The 18,778-nt window shown below is 41.9% G+C and overlaps 1 protein-coding gene across 1 annotated transcript in view; it reads left to right on the plus strand.

Moving 5' to 3' along the window:
- LOC140734024 (uncharacterized) overlaps nt 1–18,778 on the plus strand; it is a 121,559-nt gene that overhangs the window by 92,537 nt on the left and 10,244 nt on the right. Inside the window, 2 exon segments of the mRNA XM_073057603.1 lie at nt 3,641–3,908; nt 5,027–5,139. Of these exon segments, the coding sequence (XP_072913704.1) occupies nt 3,641–3,908; nt 5,027–5,139 (381 nt within the window).

Below are 18,778 nucleotides of genomic sequence, written 5' to 3' on the forward strand. Positions count from 1 at the left end.
ATGGTGCATCTGAACTCATGCTTGAAAAAATTGACGCATGGACTGTAAAAGGTTGGCCACCCCTGATCTAAATCCTGCCTGGCCTGCTTGGATTTCCAGCATCTGCAGATTTACTCTTGTTTGTGTTAGGAGATAGAAGCCATCCAACCCCTCACGCCTGCTCTGCCATTCAAAATCAGAGTCAAGTTTATTGTCACTGGCAAACACTCAGTGGCTACTTTACTCGGTACCTCCTGTACTTAATAAAGTGGACACTGAGTACATGTTCAATGTTCATATATGCCACCAGATACAACCCTGAGATTCATTTTTTTGTGGGCATCATCAACAAATCTATACAATAGTAATTATAACAGAATCAATGAACGATTGCCCAACTAGGGCATTCAACCAGAGTGCAGAAGACAACAACCTGTTTTTTTCTTGTTTTGGGGCTGCTCGGGGTTTGATATTTGCAGTTTGTTATTATTAAAGTTATCACTCACCACAAATCATCTCCATTGCACTGCATTTTGGTCAAGCTTCCTCTGTCCTCTCTCATTAACAAGTTCCCACAAAACTGGAGCTCACTTGGAGTTTTCTTTCATTTCTTGCACCATTCTCTGTAAGCTCTAGCGACCGTTGTGAATGAATAAAACAGATCGGCATTTTCTGAGGTACTCAAACCACCCCATCTGGCACCAACAATCACTCCACAGTCAAAGTCACTTGGATGATACTTCTTCCTTGTTCTGATGTTTGATCTGAACAACAACTGAACCTCTTGACCATGTCTGCATGCTTTTATGTATTGAGCTTCTGACACATGATTGCCTGATTAGACATTCGCCTTAACGAGCAGATATATTATTAACAATCTAATAAAGTGGCCACTGAGTGTATGTCTCCTCAGCAACACCCTCCAAGATCAGAACTGGATCTCTGGGTAACTTGGATCACTTCAACTAACACAGCTTAGCTCATATCAGTTCATTTTAAATGAGGTTGATAAGATTTACCAGGATGCTGCCTGGATTTGAGAGCATGCCTTATGAGGATAGGTTGAGCGAGCTAGGGCTTTTCTCTTTGGAGCAAAGCAGGATGAAAAGTGAATTGATTGAGGTCTACAAGATCATAGGAAGCATGTTGAGAGTGGACAACTAAAGACCTTTCCTCAGGGTGGAGGGAGCATAATTTAAAGGTGATTGGAGGAAAGTATAGGGGGATGTCACATGTATTTTTGTTACGGAGGGTTGAAAGTGAATCAAACATGCTTCTAGTTGTGATGTTTGAGGCAAATACATTACAGATATTTAAGAGACTCTAAGATAGGCATATGGATGAAAGAAACATGGTGAGCTCTGGGTTGGGATGGGTGAGGTTGATTTCACAGTAGGTCAAAAGGCTGGCATGTCACCATAGACTGAAGGGCCTGTGTTGTGCTGCATTGTTCTATGTTCTATGTCATGAGATTTGTTGCTTTATGGCAACAAGACAATGCAAAATATTAAAAATTACTATAACTTACGATAAATAAATAGAGCGAGAGAGCAATAGTGAGGCAGTGTCCATAAATCTATTGGCAGAGGGGAAGAAGCCTTTCCTACAACATTGAATGTGTGTCTTCAGGCTCCTCTACCTCCTCCCCAATGGTAGTAATGAGAAGTGGGCATGTCCCAGGCGATGAGGGTCTTTAATGGTGGAATCTGCCTTTGATAATGTCCTCACGGTGGGGAGGTTTGTGCCTGAGATGGAGCTGACTGAGTCTACAATCCTCTGCAGTCTCTTACAATGCTGTGCATTGGCCCCTCCATACCAGACAGTGATGCAAACTGTCAGAATGCTCTCCATGGTACATCTGTAGAAATTTGCTGAAGTCTTTGGTGACATACCAAATCTCCTCAAACTTATAAGAAAGTGGAGCTGCTGGCGTGTCTTTTATGTGATGGCATCAATGTGTTGGGCCCAGAATAGATCATCTGAGATATCATGGCTAATTTTGCTTTATCTCAGACATTATTTTCTCTCATTAAAACTTTATCCACAGACTGCATTCATACCACAAATCTGTTGGATTATGGTAGAGGTGCCACAGTAACATAGTGGTTAGGGTAATTACCTTACAGCACCAGCGATCACCGATTGGGTTTGATTCAAGGAGTTTGTACATTCTCACTGTGAACGCATGGGCTTTGTCCAGGTTCTGCAGTTTCCTCCCACATTCCAAAGACATACTGTTAGGATTAGGGATAGTAAATTGTGGGCACACCATCTTGGTATCAGAAACACAGCGGCACTTACGGGCTGTCCCCATCACAATCGTTGGGACAAATGACCCATTTCACTGTATGTTTCCATGTACATGTGACAAATAAAGCTAATCTATTCTACTGATTACAATCTGGAATATACAGGGTGACTGGAGGCTTGACAGATCTCCAGGGTAAGGAATTCCAGAGAATCACTACCCTGGAATCAAACACAAGACCTTCTCTGTCCTGATTGACAAACCTCCTATTTTAAGATGGTGAACCCTATGTTTGGATACCCAGCCAGGGGAAATTGTCATCCCATGTCAAGCCCCTGAAATATTCAGCATCTTCCAATGAGATCACATCTCATTTTCCTAAACTTCAGAATGTATAGGCAAGAGAGGATTAATCTCTCCTTACAGGACAATACTCGTGTTACAGGAATTAATATGGTGAATTTTGCTGCGCTGTTTCTACCTTAAGCATGGGTATTCCAGGGTGATTAAACTTGGGCACAAAATTCCAGGGATGGTCTCACCAGGGATTTGTGTTGTTTCACTGAACAGATTTAAACTCATAACCTCCTCCATCACGGCCATTAATGTGGACCATTAATGACCACATCATTAATGCTTCCTTCTTGTTAACTTTCAGTGATTTGTTCACAAAACAACGCATCTCCTCTTAACAACAACCCCTCATCATTTAATATCAAAATATCCTGCTTTCTTCAAGAAGATCTACCAAAGCACAAAGCTTTATTCACTAAGTGGGCACTTTATTAGGTGCCTCCTGTACCTAATAAAGTGACCACTGAGGGTATATTCATGGCCATCTGCTGCTGTAGCCCATCCACTTCGAGGTTTGACATGTTGTACATTCAGAGATGCTCTTCTGCCCACCACTGTTGTAATGTGTGGTTATTTGAGTTACTGTCACCTTCCTGTAAGCCTCACGAGGAAATCTGCAGATGCTGGAAATTCGGACAACACACACAAAATGCTGGTGGAACACAGCAGGCTAGGCAGCATCTATAAGGAGAAGCACTGTCGATGTTTCGGGCTGAGACCCTTCGTCAGGACTAACTGAAAGGAAAGATAGTAAGAGATTTGAAAGTAGGAGAGGGATGGGGTAAATGCGAAATGATAGGAAAAGTAGGAGGAATCTCTTACTATCTTTCCTTTCAGTTAGTCCTGACGAAGGGCCTCGGCCTGAAACGTCAACAGTGCTTCTCCCTATAGATGCTGCCTGGCCTGCTGCGTTCCACCAGCATTTTGTGTGTGTTCCTGTAAGCCTGTTAGGTTTGTAGGTGAGGTGGAGTTACGATGGTGCTCAATAGTGACTCCTTTGAGCTTATCTACGAAAACAGCTTAATTTCTAGTTTTGATATCTTCCTCTTTCCTTTTCAGGGTGGATGGGGTTTGGTTGAAGACCCTGTCCTGGAGTTACAGTCAGACTTTGGTTCTTTGCAGTGGTGGGACCTGCTCCCAGGGCTCACGACTGGCCGCTTTTTGAAATCTGAAGGACACGCCCTAGAAGATGAACGTGTCTTCAGGGTTCCAAGGTTTCGTGGCCCTGTGGACAGGCTGATTCTGAGCCAGTGCCACCAACTGAAGCGTCGTGGGAGAGAACGGAACATCAGGAGCGGTGGTTCGGCTGTCGGAGCCTCTGTACTTGGTGAATCGCACTCTTTCTCTCTCTCTTGTTGGTGAGAATTCGTTGCCGATTCTTGGGTCAGAGAAAAAGCGGTGTGACTGTCCTTTAACATTGTAAATCAGTGAATTGTTTTGTTATGTCTCCCCTCTTGCTGTGAAAGGGGACACCTCCTTTTCCCTTTATTAGGGAGAGGGAGCCTGTGGTATGTTGAATTGCTGGGTGAAGATTCATTTTTGTTGTACTGCAGATCAAGGTCTCTCTTTGGGGTCTTTGCTATTTCTTGTTTGGTGGGCGGTGGATGCTGATGTTTGTTTGCTGAAGTGGCGGAGGGGGTTACTTTACTGCTGCTTGTGCATGGGAAGGGGAGTAGAGGGGCTTTGAGGTTTTAACTTTTTAACTGTCCCTCATTCTTTGTGGCACTCTTCTGTTTTTGTGGGTGTCTGTGAAGAACAAAAATTTCAGGTTGTATATTGTATACATTCTCTGATATTAAATGGAACTATTGAACGAGTCTGCTCTTTCTCCTCTGACCTTTCTCATTAATGAGGCATTTTTGCCCATATAACAGCCACTCACTGGATTTGTTTCTGACCATTCTCTGTAAACTCTGTGACTGCTGTGCATGCAAACCCCAGGAGATCAGCAATTTCTCAGTTACTCAAACCACCCCATATGGCATCATCAGTCATTCCATAGTCAAAGTCAGATCACATTTCTTCCCCATTCTGATGTTTGGTCTGAACAACAACTGAACCTGTAACCATGTCTGCATGCTTTTAAGCACTGAGTTTCTGCCACACGATTGGCTGATTAGATATTTGCATTAACAAACAGGTATAACAATGTACCTGAAAAAGTGCCCACCAATTGTACTCTCTTGTATAATACTCCATCTGTCCTGTCCTTGTCCATTTATTTAGCCTGTCTGATGAGGCCTCTGTCGGTCAGTGTCTAGATATGCAAATGTGGGCAGTAGAATATGGAGAGCAAGCTGTTGCCCATGTAGCAAGCTCCCCTTCTCCACACATCTGATGAACACAGAGGAACGACAGAGACCAGCAGCATCGCAGGAGTTGCCAGTCAGCATTGAACTCAATGTAGGACAGCCTTAAGGACCTCAGCCCCCGATTTTCCCTCAGGATTTACTCCCAAAGCTTTCCCCATGAGTGGAAGGCAGCGTGAGTTTGAGATTAGAATGTTCCTTCTTCTAGAGGAGCTGCCAACCACGGCTGACAAGTCACATCTGCCCAAAGTGAGTGGTTTTAAGGCGCACAAGCCTGGCTTTTCCCCTTCTTCTGTCAGTAGAAATGGTTCCTCTGGGCTAAATAGCTAAGCCACACGTGAAGGCCAGGAGCTGGACTTGTCAGAGGCAGGGAGATGGGAACAGGTGCAGAGAGACAGAGGGGTGTAAAATGAGGGTAGAAGCAAAAAGTAGTAAGGTAAAAAGTAAAGGTGGCAGGCAGGCAAATCCAGGGCAAAAATCAAAAAGGGCCACTTTTCAACATAATTGTATAAGGGCTAAGAGTGTTGTAAAAACAAGCCTGAAGGCTTTGTGTGTCAATGCGAGGAGCATTCGTAACAAGGTGGATTAATTGAATGTGCAGATAGTTATTAATGAATATGATATAGTTGGGATCACAGAGACATGGCTCCAGGGTGACCAAGGATGGGAGCTCAACATCCAGGGATATCCAATATTCAGGAGGGATAGACAGGAAAGAAAAGGAGGTGGGGTAGCACTGCTGGTTAGAGAGGAGATTAACGCAATAGAAAGGAAGGACATTAGCCTGGAGGATGTGGAATCGATATGTGTAGAGCTGCATAACAGTAAGGGGCAGAAAATGCTGGTGGGAGTTGTGTACAGGCCACCTAGCAGTAGTAGTGAGGTTGGGGATGGCATTAAACAGGAAATTAGAAATGTGTGCAATAAAGGAACAGCAGTTATAATGGGTGACTTCAATCTACATATAGATTGGGTGAACCAAATTGGTAAGGGTGCTGAGGAGGAGGATTTCTTGGAATGTATGCGGGATGGTTTTCTGAACCAACATGTCGAGGAACCAACTAGAGAGCAGGCCATTCTAGATTGGGTATTGAGCATTGTGGAAGGGTTAGTTAGCAATCTTGTCATGCGCGGCCCCTTGGGTAAGAGTGACCATAATATGGTGGAATTCTTCATTAAGATGGAGAGTGACATAGTTAATTCAGAAACAAAGGTTCTGAACTTAAAGAAGGGTAACTTTGAAGGTATGAGACATGAATCAGCTAAGATAGACTGGCAAGTGATACTTAAAGGGTTGACGGTGGATATGCAATGGCAAGCATTTAAAGATCGCATGGATGAACTACAACAATTGTTCATCCTAGTTTGGCAAAAGAATAAACCAGGGAAGGTAGTGCACCCGTGGCTGACAAGGGAAATTAGGGATAGTATCAAGTCCAAAGAAGAAACATACAAATTAGCCAGAAAAAGAGGCACACCTGAGGACTGGGAGAAATTCAGAGTCCAGCAGAGGAGGACAAAGGGCTTAATTAGGAAAGGGAAAAAAAATTATGAGAGAAAGCTGGCAGGGAACATAAAAACTGACTGTAAAAGCTTTTATAGATATGTGAAAAGAAAAAGATTGGTTAAGACAAATGTAGGTCCCTTACAGTCAGAAACAGGTGAATTGATCATGGGGAACAAGGACATGGCAGACCAATTGAATAACTACTTTGGTTCTGTCTTCACTAAGGAGGACATAAATAATCTTCCGGAAATAGTAGGGGACTGAAGGTCTAGTGAGATGGAGGAACTGAGGGAAATACATGTTAGTAGGGAAGTGGTGTTAGGTAAATTGAAGGGATTAAAGGCAGATCAATCCCTAGGGCCAGATGGTCTGCATCCCAGAGTCCTTAAAGAAGTAGCCCAAGAAATAGTGGATGCATTAGTGATAATTTTTCAAAACTCTTTAGATTCTGGATTAGTTCCTGAGGATTGGACAGTGGCTAATGTAACCCCACTTTTTAAAAAAGGAGGGAGAGAGAAACAGGGGAATTATAGACCGGTTAGCCTGACATCGGTGGTGGGGAAAATGCTAGAGTCAGTTATCAACGATGTGATAACAGCACATTTGGAAAGAGGTGAAATCATCGGACAAAGTCAGCATAGATTTGTGAAAGGAAAATCATGTCTGACGAATCTTATAGAATTTTTTGAGGATGTAATTAGTAGAGTGGATAGGGGAGAACCAGTGGATGTGGTATATTTGGATTTTCAAAAGGCTTTTGACAAGGTCCCACACAGGAGATTAGTGTGCAAACTTAAAGCACATGGTATTGGGGGTATGGTATTGATGTGGATAGAGAATTAGCTGGCAGACAGGAAGCAAAGAGTGGGAGTAAACGGGATCTTTTCAGAATGGCAGGCAATGACTAGTGGGGTACCGCAAGGCTCAGTGCTGGGACCCCAGTTGTTTACAATATATATTAATGATTTAGACGAGGGAATTAAATGCAGCATCTCCAAGTTTGCGGATGACATGAAGCTGGGCGGCGGTGTTAGCTGTGAGGAGGATGCTAAGAGATGCAGTGTGAGTTGGATAGGTTAGGTGAGTGGGCAAATTCATGGCAGATGCAATTTAATGTGGATAAATGTGAGGTTATCCACTTTGGTGGCAAGAACAGGAAAACAGATTATTATCTGAGTGGTGTCCGATTAGGAAAAGGGGAGGTGCAACGAGACCTGGGTGTCATTGTACACCAGTCATTGAAGGTGGGCATGCAGGAACAGTAGGCGGTGAAAAAGGCCAATGATATGTTGGCATTCATAGCAAGAGAATTTGAGTACAGGAGCAGGGAGATTCTACTGCAGTTGTACAAGACATTGGTGAGACCGCACCCGGAGTACTTGATTCCTGGGATGGCAGGACTTTTATATGAAGAAAGATTGGATCGACTGGGCTTATACTCACTGGAATTTAGAAGATTGAGGGGGGATCTTATTGAAACGTATAAAATTCTAAGGAGATTGGACAGGCTAGATGCAGGAAGATTGTTTCCGATGTTGGGGAAGTCCAGAACGAGGGGTCACAGTTTAAGGATAAAGGGGAAGCCTTTTAGGACCGAGATGAGGAGAAACTTCTTCACACATAGAGTGGTGAATCTGTGGAATTCTCTGCCACAGGAAACAGTTGAGGCCGGTTCATTGGCATATTTAACAGGGAGTTAGATATGGCCCTTGTGGCTAAAGGGATCAGGGGGTATAGAGAGAAAGCAGGTACAGGGTTCCTTGTTGGATGATCAGCCATGATCATACTGAATGGCGGTGCAGGCTCGAAGGGCCGAATGGCCTACTCCTGCACCTATTTTCTATGTTTTTATGTTTCTATGTATTTGAGTTGCACACTATCGGAAGCATTTAATAGGTAGTGGGAGCTTGTCCCCATTATCACCCCAGCTATAACAATCTTACGGAACCTTATCTACTTCCCCCTAATACTGCCACCTAGGTTTACACTATCAGCAGACTTGGCTACATTACACTTGATCCCATCATTGACATAGATTGCAAGACATCACCAATCCCTCTAGAACCTCGATCTGCACAGCCTCCCATCCCAAAAACTATCCTTTATTTTTATTCTGTTTTCTATCCATTAATCAGTTCAAACTCAGTGCCAGATTATAATTCCATCTCTGTGTAATATTGTTTGGTAATCCCCTGTGTGACTCTTTATGAATAACCTCCTGACTTAAGTGTACTCTATATTGCACTGACTGTTCTATTTATTTTAAATTATTATAAATTACTATGATTGCACATTGCACATTCAGATGGAGATGTAATGTAAGGATTTTTACTCCTCATGTAAGAAATAAAGTCAATTCAGGTCCAGGAAGTCCCAAAATAGGTGAGGGCGAGTTGCTTGTTATGATCCCAAAAAATGTTTCTCAGTACGCATCCACTGGTTCTATCTTACCTCTTCTGCTAATTATAACCTCAACGGTCTCTAACAGATTTATAGAATGCAATTTCCATTTTATAATCTACACACACAACACACACAAACCATTTTATAATGTTCTCTTCAATTTGCCCAGTCCTATTATTATTTTCCAAGTGCCCAGTTACTACTTGCTCAAAAATAGATTCTAGCATTGTATTTACTACATTCTATGATTCTGCTGGGACACAAGCTGGGATCTGATCAACCCTGGCTGGGTCGCATGGGTGAGGGGGTTCTGATGTTGAAAGGGCTGAAACACCCGATGACCCCAGGTTACATCACTGTCCCAGCACATCCTAGGGAATACCTCAGCATTGCTACAGGTGAAGAAGTAGCAGTTAGAAATCATGAGTATTTTAATTAAAGAATGTGGAGGGCAATTAAAGATTAGTGTTTACAATGTGTGTGTTGCCAGGGAAATAGACTGAAAATTTCTATATATTAATTTTGAATGGATAAATAGGAATTAGGGTGAATGATTTAACATGCTAATCCTTGGGGATACTGAGCTAATTTATAATTAAAAAACGAATGATGTTTGGGTTTGTTTTGGCAATATTTAATTTTGCTAGAAGTATGGAACATAGAACATTACAGCAAGTACAGGTCCTTCAGCCCATGATGTTGTGCTGAGCTTTTAATCTACTCCAACATCAATCTAACACTCTTTCCCAGGGATTCTAATTTAGATTGCATTGGAAAATACATGCAATTAACCCTCATGTGTTTGACATGCATTAGAGTGGCGGGATGGAGATACATCTCTACCAAAGGAAGTGCAAGGTGCTCCTTCCCACCGCTAGCCTGAAGGTTACCCTTGGGCAAGGTGTAGCACCTGATCAGGGTCACGTGAAGCCATGGAAGTGGGTGATGGATGCTCGTATGAGCAGCTGGTGCACATCGCAAGTCCTGGTTGTGCGACCACTGACGCCAGGCAGGCAGTCTCTGAAGAGTATTGATAATGGCTAGGGTCACCCAGAAGAAGACAATGGCAAACCACTTCTGTAGAAAAATTTGCCAAGAACAATCATGGTCATCATTACTGCTAACAACAATTGTAAACTGAGTTTGTATTCTTGGCCGCTGATTTGTTACCCACGGACTTGCCAGTGGGCTCAAGGTTACTATCTCAATGTTTTCTTTATCAAATACATGTATATATACATGAAGGAATCAGTCACTGTCTGAATAAATATTGTAATCATTTCCACACTACTTGTGTCAAATGACCGTCCATTTTACATGCTTGAATAGATCTTTCTTTACACAGCAACACCTTGTGATCACACACGAGGAAATCTGCAGATGCTGGAAATTCTGTCCTGACGAGGGGTCTCGGCCCGAAACGTCGACAGTGCTTCTCCTTATAGATGCTGCCTGGCCTGCTGTGTTCCACCAGCATTTTGTGTGCACCTTGTGATTGTGACTGGTTATAGTTTTAGAATCAGAATCAGATTCAGGTTTAATATCACCGGCACATGCCGTGTAATTTGTTGTTATGCAGCAGCAGTACATTGCAATATATAATAATGAAAACTGTGAATTAAATGTATATATAAAAGCATCATCCATCATTAAAGACCCTAACCACCCAGGTTAAGCTCTCTTCTTGCTGCTGCCATCAGGAAGAAGTTTCAGAAGCCTCGACTCACACAGACAGGGTCAGGAACAGTTATTAGCCCTCAACCATCAGTGTCTTGAACCAGAGGGGATAATTCACTCAATTTCACTTGGCCCTTCACTAAACTGTTACCACAACCTATGGACTCACTCTCAATCTCATGTCATCTCATGTTCTCAATACTTATTGCTTATTTATTAATTATTATTATTATTATTCTCTTTTTTATTTGCACAGTTTGTTCTCTTGCATATTGGTTGTTTGTCCTTCCTTTTGGGTGCTGTCTTTCATTGATTCTATTGTGTTTCTTGAATTTATTGAGTATGACTGGAACAAAATGAATCTCAAAGTTGTATATGATGTGTACTTCGAGAATAAATTTACTTTGAATCAGAATATGAAGCTAAGGGGAAGGTTTTAGTCGTATTGCTTTCTTTGTTATCTGCAGGAAGTCTGCTTTACCTCTTGCTGACATCAAGAACTTGCTGTGTTGCATCTTAATGCATTTTAAAGCAGCATAATCAAACACAGTGAGTGCTTGGCTAGGTAACTAGATAATAGGGCGGATTCTAAAATGTGATCAAGAGGTAAGCTTGAAAGGAGGTGGAAAATTAGGAAAATATAAAAAAGATATTCTAATGCTTAGGTCCCTACCAATAATAGTCATTAAATTTTGGGATGATAAATATTCTAGGACTAGAAGAACATAAATATTTGGTAGAATTTTTGAACTGTCAGAAATTACAGTGATGGGACTATGGAGGGATTTGAAAATAGGACTCGAATTTTAAAATCAAGTTATTGCTTAACTGGATCAAGAACTAATCTAAGTCATTGGGCACAGGAATCTTAGATGAGCAAGTGGGGCACAAACAGCAGAACTTAGGATGGTCTCAAGTTCAAGGGCAGAATAAGAAAGGTGAGGTATCATCTGTAGGGAACTATGGCACAATGATCAACTCAGCCAACATGACATGTTGAGGAATAAGGGCAATAGTTATGTTGCTGGAAGTCGTGTCCCCAGTCTGTCTAAAACCCAGGCACCACCATTCCATCTCTGCAACAAGTAGATGGACACCATGAAGCAGTGAAACCTGTGGACAACATGAGGCACTTAAATGTGTGGCTGGACAATTCTCTCACATTTGTTGAAGACCAGGGCAAATATGAAGAAATTATTATCTCTTCTTGCAGGAACACAGAGTGCAGGAGGTGAAGTCCTTTGAGCCACCATTTTGGTTTTGGTGTGCTCTGCTGTGCAGTGCTAGGCTCCCGAGTGGATAGACAGGATAACAATAGATGTATTGTATCACTAAGGACAGTCGAGTGTGTCATTGCCAAAAGTTAAACATAACAAGCTCCTGATGGTGGTGAGCATTCCCTGCTCGACTTAACAAGAGAAACCTCCAGTGCCTGCTTTCCCACTCACAACCCAATTTATTACAAAGCGGGAGACACAGCAATGGTTCAGGACAAGGGTACTTCTATGGGTGGGACTCTAGTGAAAAAAATAATGAACAATTGATCTCTCAAACTATCTCATCGGTACCATTGCACCAGATAGTCTATCTACTCTGCACTCTCTCTGTAACAATATATTCTATATTTCAATATTGTCTTTTCTTTTGTACTACCTTTATATACTTAAGTATGGAACGATCTGTCTGGATGGCATGCAAACATTTCACTGTATCTCGGTATCTGTGACAATGATAAACCAATTACTAAATCTTGATAAACCATGATTAAGAGTAATGAGGGTTTCAATGATTCAACAACCAACATCCTCAGCAAAAACCATATTACTGGCTGAAGGAACTATTCTTGTATTAGACTTCCCATGAAATAAAAATGAACAGGCTTGAATTGGATATAAACTGAGCAAGAAAGGTCTGACCATCTTCTACACAGCTAGGCACTCTAATCAATTCATACTTGAACTATGGCAATGGATGTTGTACCTAGAAATAGCAACCAAAAAGTAGGAGCAGGAGAAGGCCATTCATCCCCTGTGGGCTGCTCTGCCATTCAATGCAATCATGGATGTTCTCCACTCAATACCACATATCTCTTATCTCCTTTAGCATCTTGGCTTCCACTCATTTCTGCAGTAGAGAATTCTACAAGTTAATCACCCCAGGAGTGAAGCAACACACATAAAGCTGGAGATACTCAGTGGGTCGGCCCAGCATCTATAGACGGGAATGGACCCAGCATCTACCAGCATCTGTAATGATCCATTTCCCTCCATAGGTGCTGTCTGACCCATTGAGTTCCTCCAGCACTTTGTATGTTGCTCCAGATTGAAGCATCTCCTGTTCCTTGTGTTTCTTTAGCAGTGAAGATACTTCTCCTTAACTTCGGCCTAAACATCTTACCTCTTATCCTGGGCTTGTGATTGCTAGTTGTAGACTCCGCCACCAGGAGAAACATCCACTTTGCATCCAACCTCTCAAACCCTGTCAGAATTCAGATACATTTATTTATTACATGTATACCGAAACATACAGTGAACTGTACTATTTCTGTTAACAACCAGCACAACCGATTGATATTCTGGGTGCAAGTGTTACCACATATTCTGGTGCCAACATGGCATGCTACAATGCTCAACATGACAACACAGAGCACAACAAAAAAACAAATAAATAATTGAAACCAAGCCCATTCCTCCCTCCTCCCACCCACCCACACTCATACACAGTCCTCTAACCCAAGGACAGGCCACCTTCAGCCTCCTGTGATTTGAGCATTCACAGATATTGGACATTTCCATCCCCAGCAGACTTGCAGACCCAGGCTTCCGCAGATTTCCAAGCTTCTGATCAACCTTTAGAGTTCAGTCTTCAATATTGTCAACTGAGGAAGAAAGGGAAATGGTGACTGAAATTAAAAATTGAAAATTGTGGAGTAATGCAAATGAAAAGATAGTGATCGAGAGATAAAGCTTTATAGTGAGTTCTGTAGAAAGAAAGAATGATGCAAACCAATTAAGGTCCCAGAGGAGTTCTTTTAAAGTCATTAATGCAAGGATTTCTTTGAAATTATGTACGCAGGAGTTTATTCCTGTCAGCAGATGAAATAAATTACAAGCTTCTACCATAAGGGAAATTTATTACAAACTCTCTTTCCCTCAGAAGGCATTGTTTCAATAACATGAGCAATCTTTACCTCTTGGCAATGATTTTCTCAGCCCTAGTCCTAAAGACTGGGGAAGCAAGGAGGAAGGAAGGGGTGAATTCATTGTGTTCAAAGGGTGACTGAGTTAGAGGACAGACAGGACAGACTACGCTGAATTTAGCATGGGAGAGCCGCAGAGAAGATACATAGCGTGTCAAATGCTTTGCTTATTAACTGCTAAAGGGAGACAGTGCTGAGAGTTGAATGAAGCACTGCCCAGTGTGATGTTGGTGAAACAGACATTGTGATTGGAGTGCAAATACTAAATAACGAAAGGGTTGTTCAAGAATATTTTATATAATTATACTTTCTTGGACTTCTTTACTCTTCACCTTTATCTGTTTCCTATTTCCCTTTTCTCCCATTTGGAGCATGCTCCTAACCTGCAACGTAAATTGTAATAAGATAAAAAACATAGGAATATATAAATATCCTACTACAGTGTTACTGCCAGGGATATTCAGTGATATATGAATCTGGTACATACTCAAAGGGTTGCCAACTCAGCAGTGTGAGAAATCACAGCGGATATAGTCTTTGCAAGTAATTCTTTTCAGCCCATGTTAAGTTAGGTCTTTGAGAGCTGTCTTTAAATTGATCTATATCCTGAAAAGTACAAACCCCAAAGAGTGTGGTCAAAGTTTGTTAATTATTCCTGAAGATTTGCGTTGCTGAAAGTTAACTGTCAACTATTGGTGGCCTCAGGATAAAGCATGATAATAAAATTAAATGGCTCAAAAATTATGGTCGCATCTTGCCAACGTGTTTAAGCACAGTTTGTGAAATTATTTTGCCTGGGAGATTGGGAAGTTGCTCCACTGAACCGTGCGGATCATTTGGTAAACTAAGCCGTCGGCATCTACGCTGGAAATCAATTACAGCTTATTATTTAAACAAGCTGAAGAGGATGTCTTCAGATCTCTCTAGCTAATTGTTGGCTATTATTGAATACTGACGGCGTTCAGAAGAACTGCTGTTATCCCCAACACAATCCTGTTGTCAGACCATGCTAAAACCTCGGTGTTATTGACCCATCACCTGTTTCTAAATTCATTTAGGGCAGGAGATTGAGCCTCTTATGTTACTACTCACTACAATCTGAAGTAAATTACCAAGGGAGGATCTTACAAACACATCAAAACTCAGAGCCACTCAGCACCATCAAAAGTAATTGGCTGTGAACTTGGGGAACTATGAGCTGCAGGGCCTCAGACTGAATGCTGGGAAGTGGGATTATCTGGGAAGATCTCCTTTGACAGACCTCCTGCATTGTAAATTTTCCACAGTTCACTGATAAGATCAGAACTGGGGATATTTGCCAAAGATAGCAGAACATTTAATTCTACTCACAACTCCTCAATGATCCAATTGTGGAACAATCATTGTACCAAACCAGCTCCTAGCAAGACCTGAACAACATTCAGAAGTGGATTGAGAAAAGGTAACTAGTACTCATGTCATCCAAAGACACCTGAAGGTCCAAAGTTCAAAGTTCAAAGTAAATTTATTATCATATACTCCCCGGGTTTAATTTTCTTGTGCTTATTTACAGTAAATTCACGAAACACAATAGAATCAATGAAAAACTACACACAAACCAACAAAGATGGGCAACAAATGAATGTGCATAAGAAGACAAACTCTGCAATTATAAAAAAAAATGTAAATAAGTAATAATTAATATTGAGAACAGGAGTTGTAGAGTCCTTGAACATGATTCTATAGCTTGTGGAATCAGTTCAGTGTTGTGGTAAGTGAAGTTATCCACACTGGTTCAGGAGCCTGGTGATTGAAGGGTAATGACTGTGTCTGAACCTGCAAATGTCACTCTACTGTTTAAGAAGGGAGGAAGGCAAAAAAAAGGAAATTATAGTCCAGTTAGCCTAACCTCAGTGGCTGAGAAAGTGTTGGAGTCTATTAATAAGGGTGAGGTTTTGGGGTATTTGGAGACTAATGATAAAGTAAGTCAAAGTCAGCTTGGTCGCTGTAAAGGGAAATTTTGCCTGACAAATCTGTTAGAGTTCTTTGAGGAAGTAACAAGCAGGATGGACAAAGGAGAGGCAGTGGATGTCATTTAGTTGGATTTTCAGAAGGCATTTGATAAGGTGCCACACATGAGGCTGGTTGGCAAGATAAAATCCTAGGGTGTTACAGGAAAGATGCTGGCATGGGTAGTGGAATGGCTGACAGGCAGAAGTGGGAATAATAGGGACCTTTTCTGGTTGGCTGCCAGTTACTAGTGGTATTCCTTAGGGGTCAGTACTGGGACCGCAGCTTTTCACATTGTTTGTCAATGATAATGGAATTGACAGATTTGTGGCAAAGTTTGCGGATGATAGAAAGATAGATGGATGGGTAGGTAGTTCTGAGGAAGCAATGCGATTGCAGCAGGACTTAGACAAATTGAAAGAATGGGCAAAAAAGCAGATGGAATACAGTGTTGGGAAATGTATGATAATGCATTTTGGTAAAAGGAAAAATAGTGTGGACTATTATCTAAATGGCGAGAAGGTTGAAACATCAGAGGTGCAGAGGGACTTAATAGTCCTCATGCAAGACTCCCAGAATTTACAGGTTAAGTCTGTGGTAAAGAAATCAAATGTCATGTTGGCATTTATTTCAAGGGGAATAGAATATAAAAGCAAGAAGATAATGCCGAGTCTTTATAAGACACTAGTCAGGTTGCACTTAGAGTATCATCAACAGTTTTGAGCCCCATATCTCAGAAAGGATGTATTGTCATTGGAGAGAATCCAGAGGAGGTTCATAAGTATGATTCTGGGAATCAAGGGGGCAGCCCTTTAGAACGGAGGTAAGGAGGAATTTTTTTAGCTGGAGAGTAGTAAATCTGCGGAATGATTTGCCACAGACTGTGGTGGAGGTCAAGCTTGTGGGTATATTTAAGGTGGAAATTGATTCTTTCCTGATAGGTCAGGGCATCAGAGGATATGGCGAGAAGGCAGGTATAGGGGGTTGAGTGGGTTCCGGGGTCAGCCATGATGGAATGGCAGAGCAGACTCGATGGGCTGAATGGCCTAATTCTGCTCCTATATCTTACAGTCTTATGGCAGTGTGAGGCCTAAGGTTCCTGTACCTCCTGCCCAGTGGTAGCAGTGGGAAGAGAGCATAGCCTGGCTGGTGGGGGTCCTTGTTGATGGATGCTGTTTTCTTAGGGCAGTGCTGCTTGTAGATGTCCACTCCTCCTTCCTTAGGACTGTTGGAATTCTAAGGGTATGGGTTAGTACAAGGAATGAGATGCTCAATTTATTGACTGATATGGCCGGCCCCTGCTCTTATGTCTTACGACATTATGTATTGTTCTTTGATTTTGGTTTATTGTTGTTGCATATAATAAGATACAGTGAGAAGCTTGTCTTGCTTACTGTTCATACTGATCAAATTATTACTCAGTGTATTGAGCTACAATGAGATAAAACAACAAAAATGCAGAATGAAGTGTCAAAGCTACCGCGAGAGTGTAGTGCGGGTAAACAATAAAGTGCAAGTTCATAATGAGGTGGATTGTGAGGCTTGGAGTACTCCTTATCGTACGGGAGGTCTGTTCAAAAGTCTTATAACAGTGGGATAGAAGCTGTGTCCTTGAGCCTGGTGTACGTACTCTTAGGGTTTTATATCTTCTGCTCAATGGGGGAGAGGAGAAGAGAGAAAGTGTGGGGTGGGTGGGTTTTTGATTATGCTGGATGCTTTACTGGGAAAAAGAGCAGGACAGAAGGAGTCAATTGACGGGAGGCTGGTTCCTGTGATGTGCTGAGCTGCGACCACAACTCTCTGCAGTTTCTCCTCTCTGCTGTTTATCGCTACAGATTGTGATCTGTCGGTCAGAAAGTCTAGGGTCCAGTTGCAGAGAGAGTCATTAACCCCCAGGGTCAACAGTTTGATAATGAGATTGCCTGGAATTCGGGTACAGTACTGAAGACAGGACTGTAGTCAATAAGCAATAGTCCGACATGGGTGTCTTTACTATCCAGATGCTACACAGATGAGGGTAGGGCCAGGGAAGTGGTGTCCACCATAATAGGCATGTTTTTGACAGTAGGCAAATTTCAGTGGTTTGAGATTGCCTGGAAAGCTGGAGATGATGCATGCCACCACCAGCCTCTCAAAGCACTTTATACTGGAAGATGTTAACATCACTGAGTGGTAGTCATTAAGGCACATTAGCTTGTTTTTCTTGGGTAGCAGGATGATCAGAATAGAAGGGCGTCCCTTTAGAACAGAAATGAGGAGAAATTTCTTTAGCCAGAGGGAGGTGAATGTGTGGAATTCATCGGATGCATTTAAAGTGGAGATTGATATGTTCTTGATAAGTGTGGAGAAGGCAGGAGAATGGGACTGAGAGTGATAATAAATCAGCATATTGTCTTCTTTAAGCAGAAGGGAAGCAGAGCCAGAAGCTGGGAGAGGTTAGAGGTGTTCCAACCTTTCACTATCCCATTGCAGCAATATATCATCTTTCATCGTGGTTGAGTCTAAATCCTAGAATTCCCATCCCAATGTTATGGAGAGACCCACCTCAACAGAGCTTGCAGCCAATCTAGAAGGTGGTTTTTTATTATCTTCTCAGGGACAATGAGGAGTGGGAAATAAACGCTGATCTAGTCAGCACTGTCCTCGTCTTTTGCGTGAATAAATATAAAGGTAAGGCTTTCAGCTTTATAAATCAAATGGAACATAGTATTTGTGTCAAAACTGCTGCTTTTTTAAAGAGCTAAGAACTTTGATACCAGTTACAGAGCAGCACAGCATGGAAATGGGCCTTTTTATCTACAGAGTTTGCACCAACAAACAAGGACTTGTTTATGCTAACCTTATATTAATTCTGTTTTATTGTCCCCTTTTTCCCATCAATTTCTTACAGATTCGCCCACTCACCCACACACAAAGGCAATTTACCACGGCTAACTAACCTAGCACTCACTGAGTTGATCATACAATCATAGAATCCTGCTCCTCAGAAAAAATAAACATTCAGCCCACTGTAACCATGCCGACCACCAAGTACCCAGTTGTCTTCACCTTGTTCATTTCTAGTGCAGTATCTTTGTAAAAGTCATTTTTAGGGTCAGAGTGGATTGGGCAAA

The sequence above is a fragment of the Hemitrygon akajei genome, chromosome 10 (genome assembly GCF_048418815.1).
Source record: "Hemitrygon akajei chromosome 10, sHemAka1.3, whole genome shotgun sequence".
Lineage (NCBI taxonomy): Eukaryota > Metazoa > Chordata > Chondrichthyes > Myliobatiformes > Dasyatidae > Hemitrygon > Hemitrygon akajei.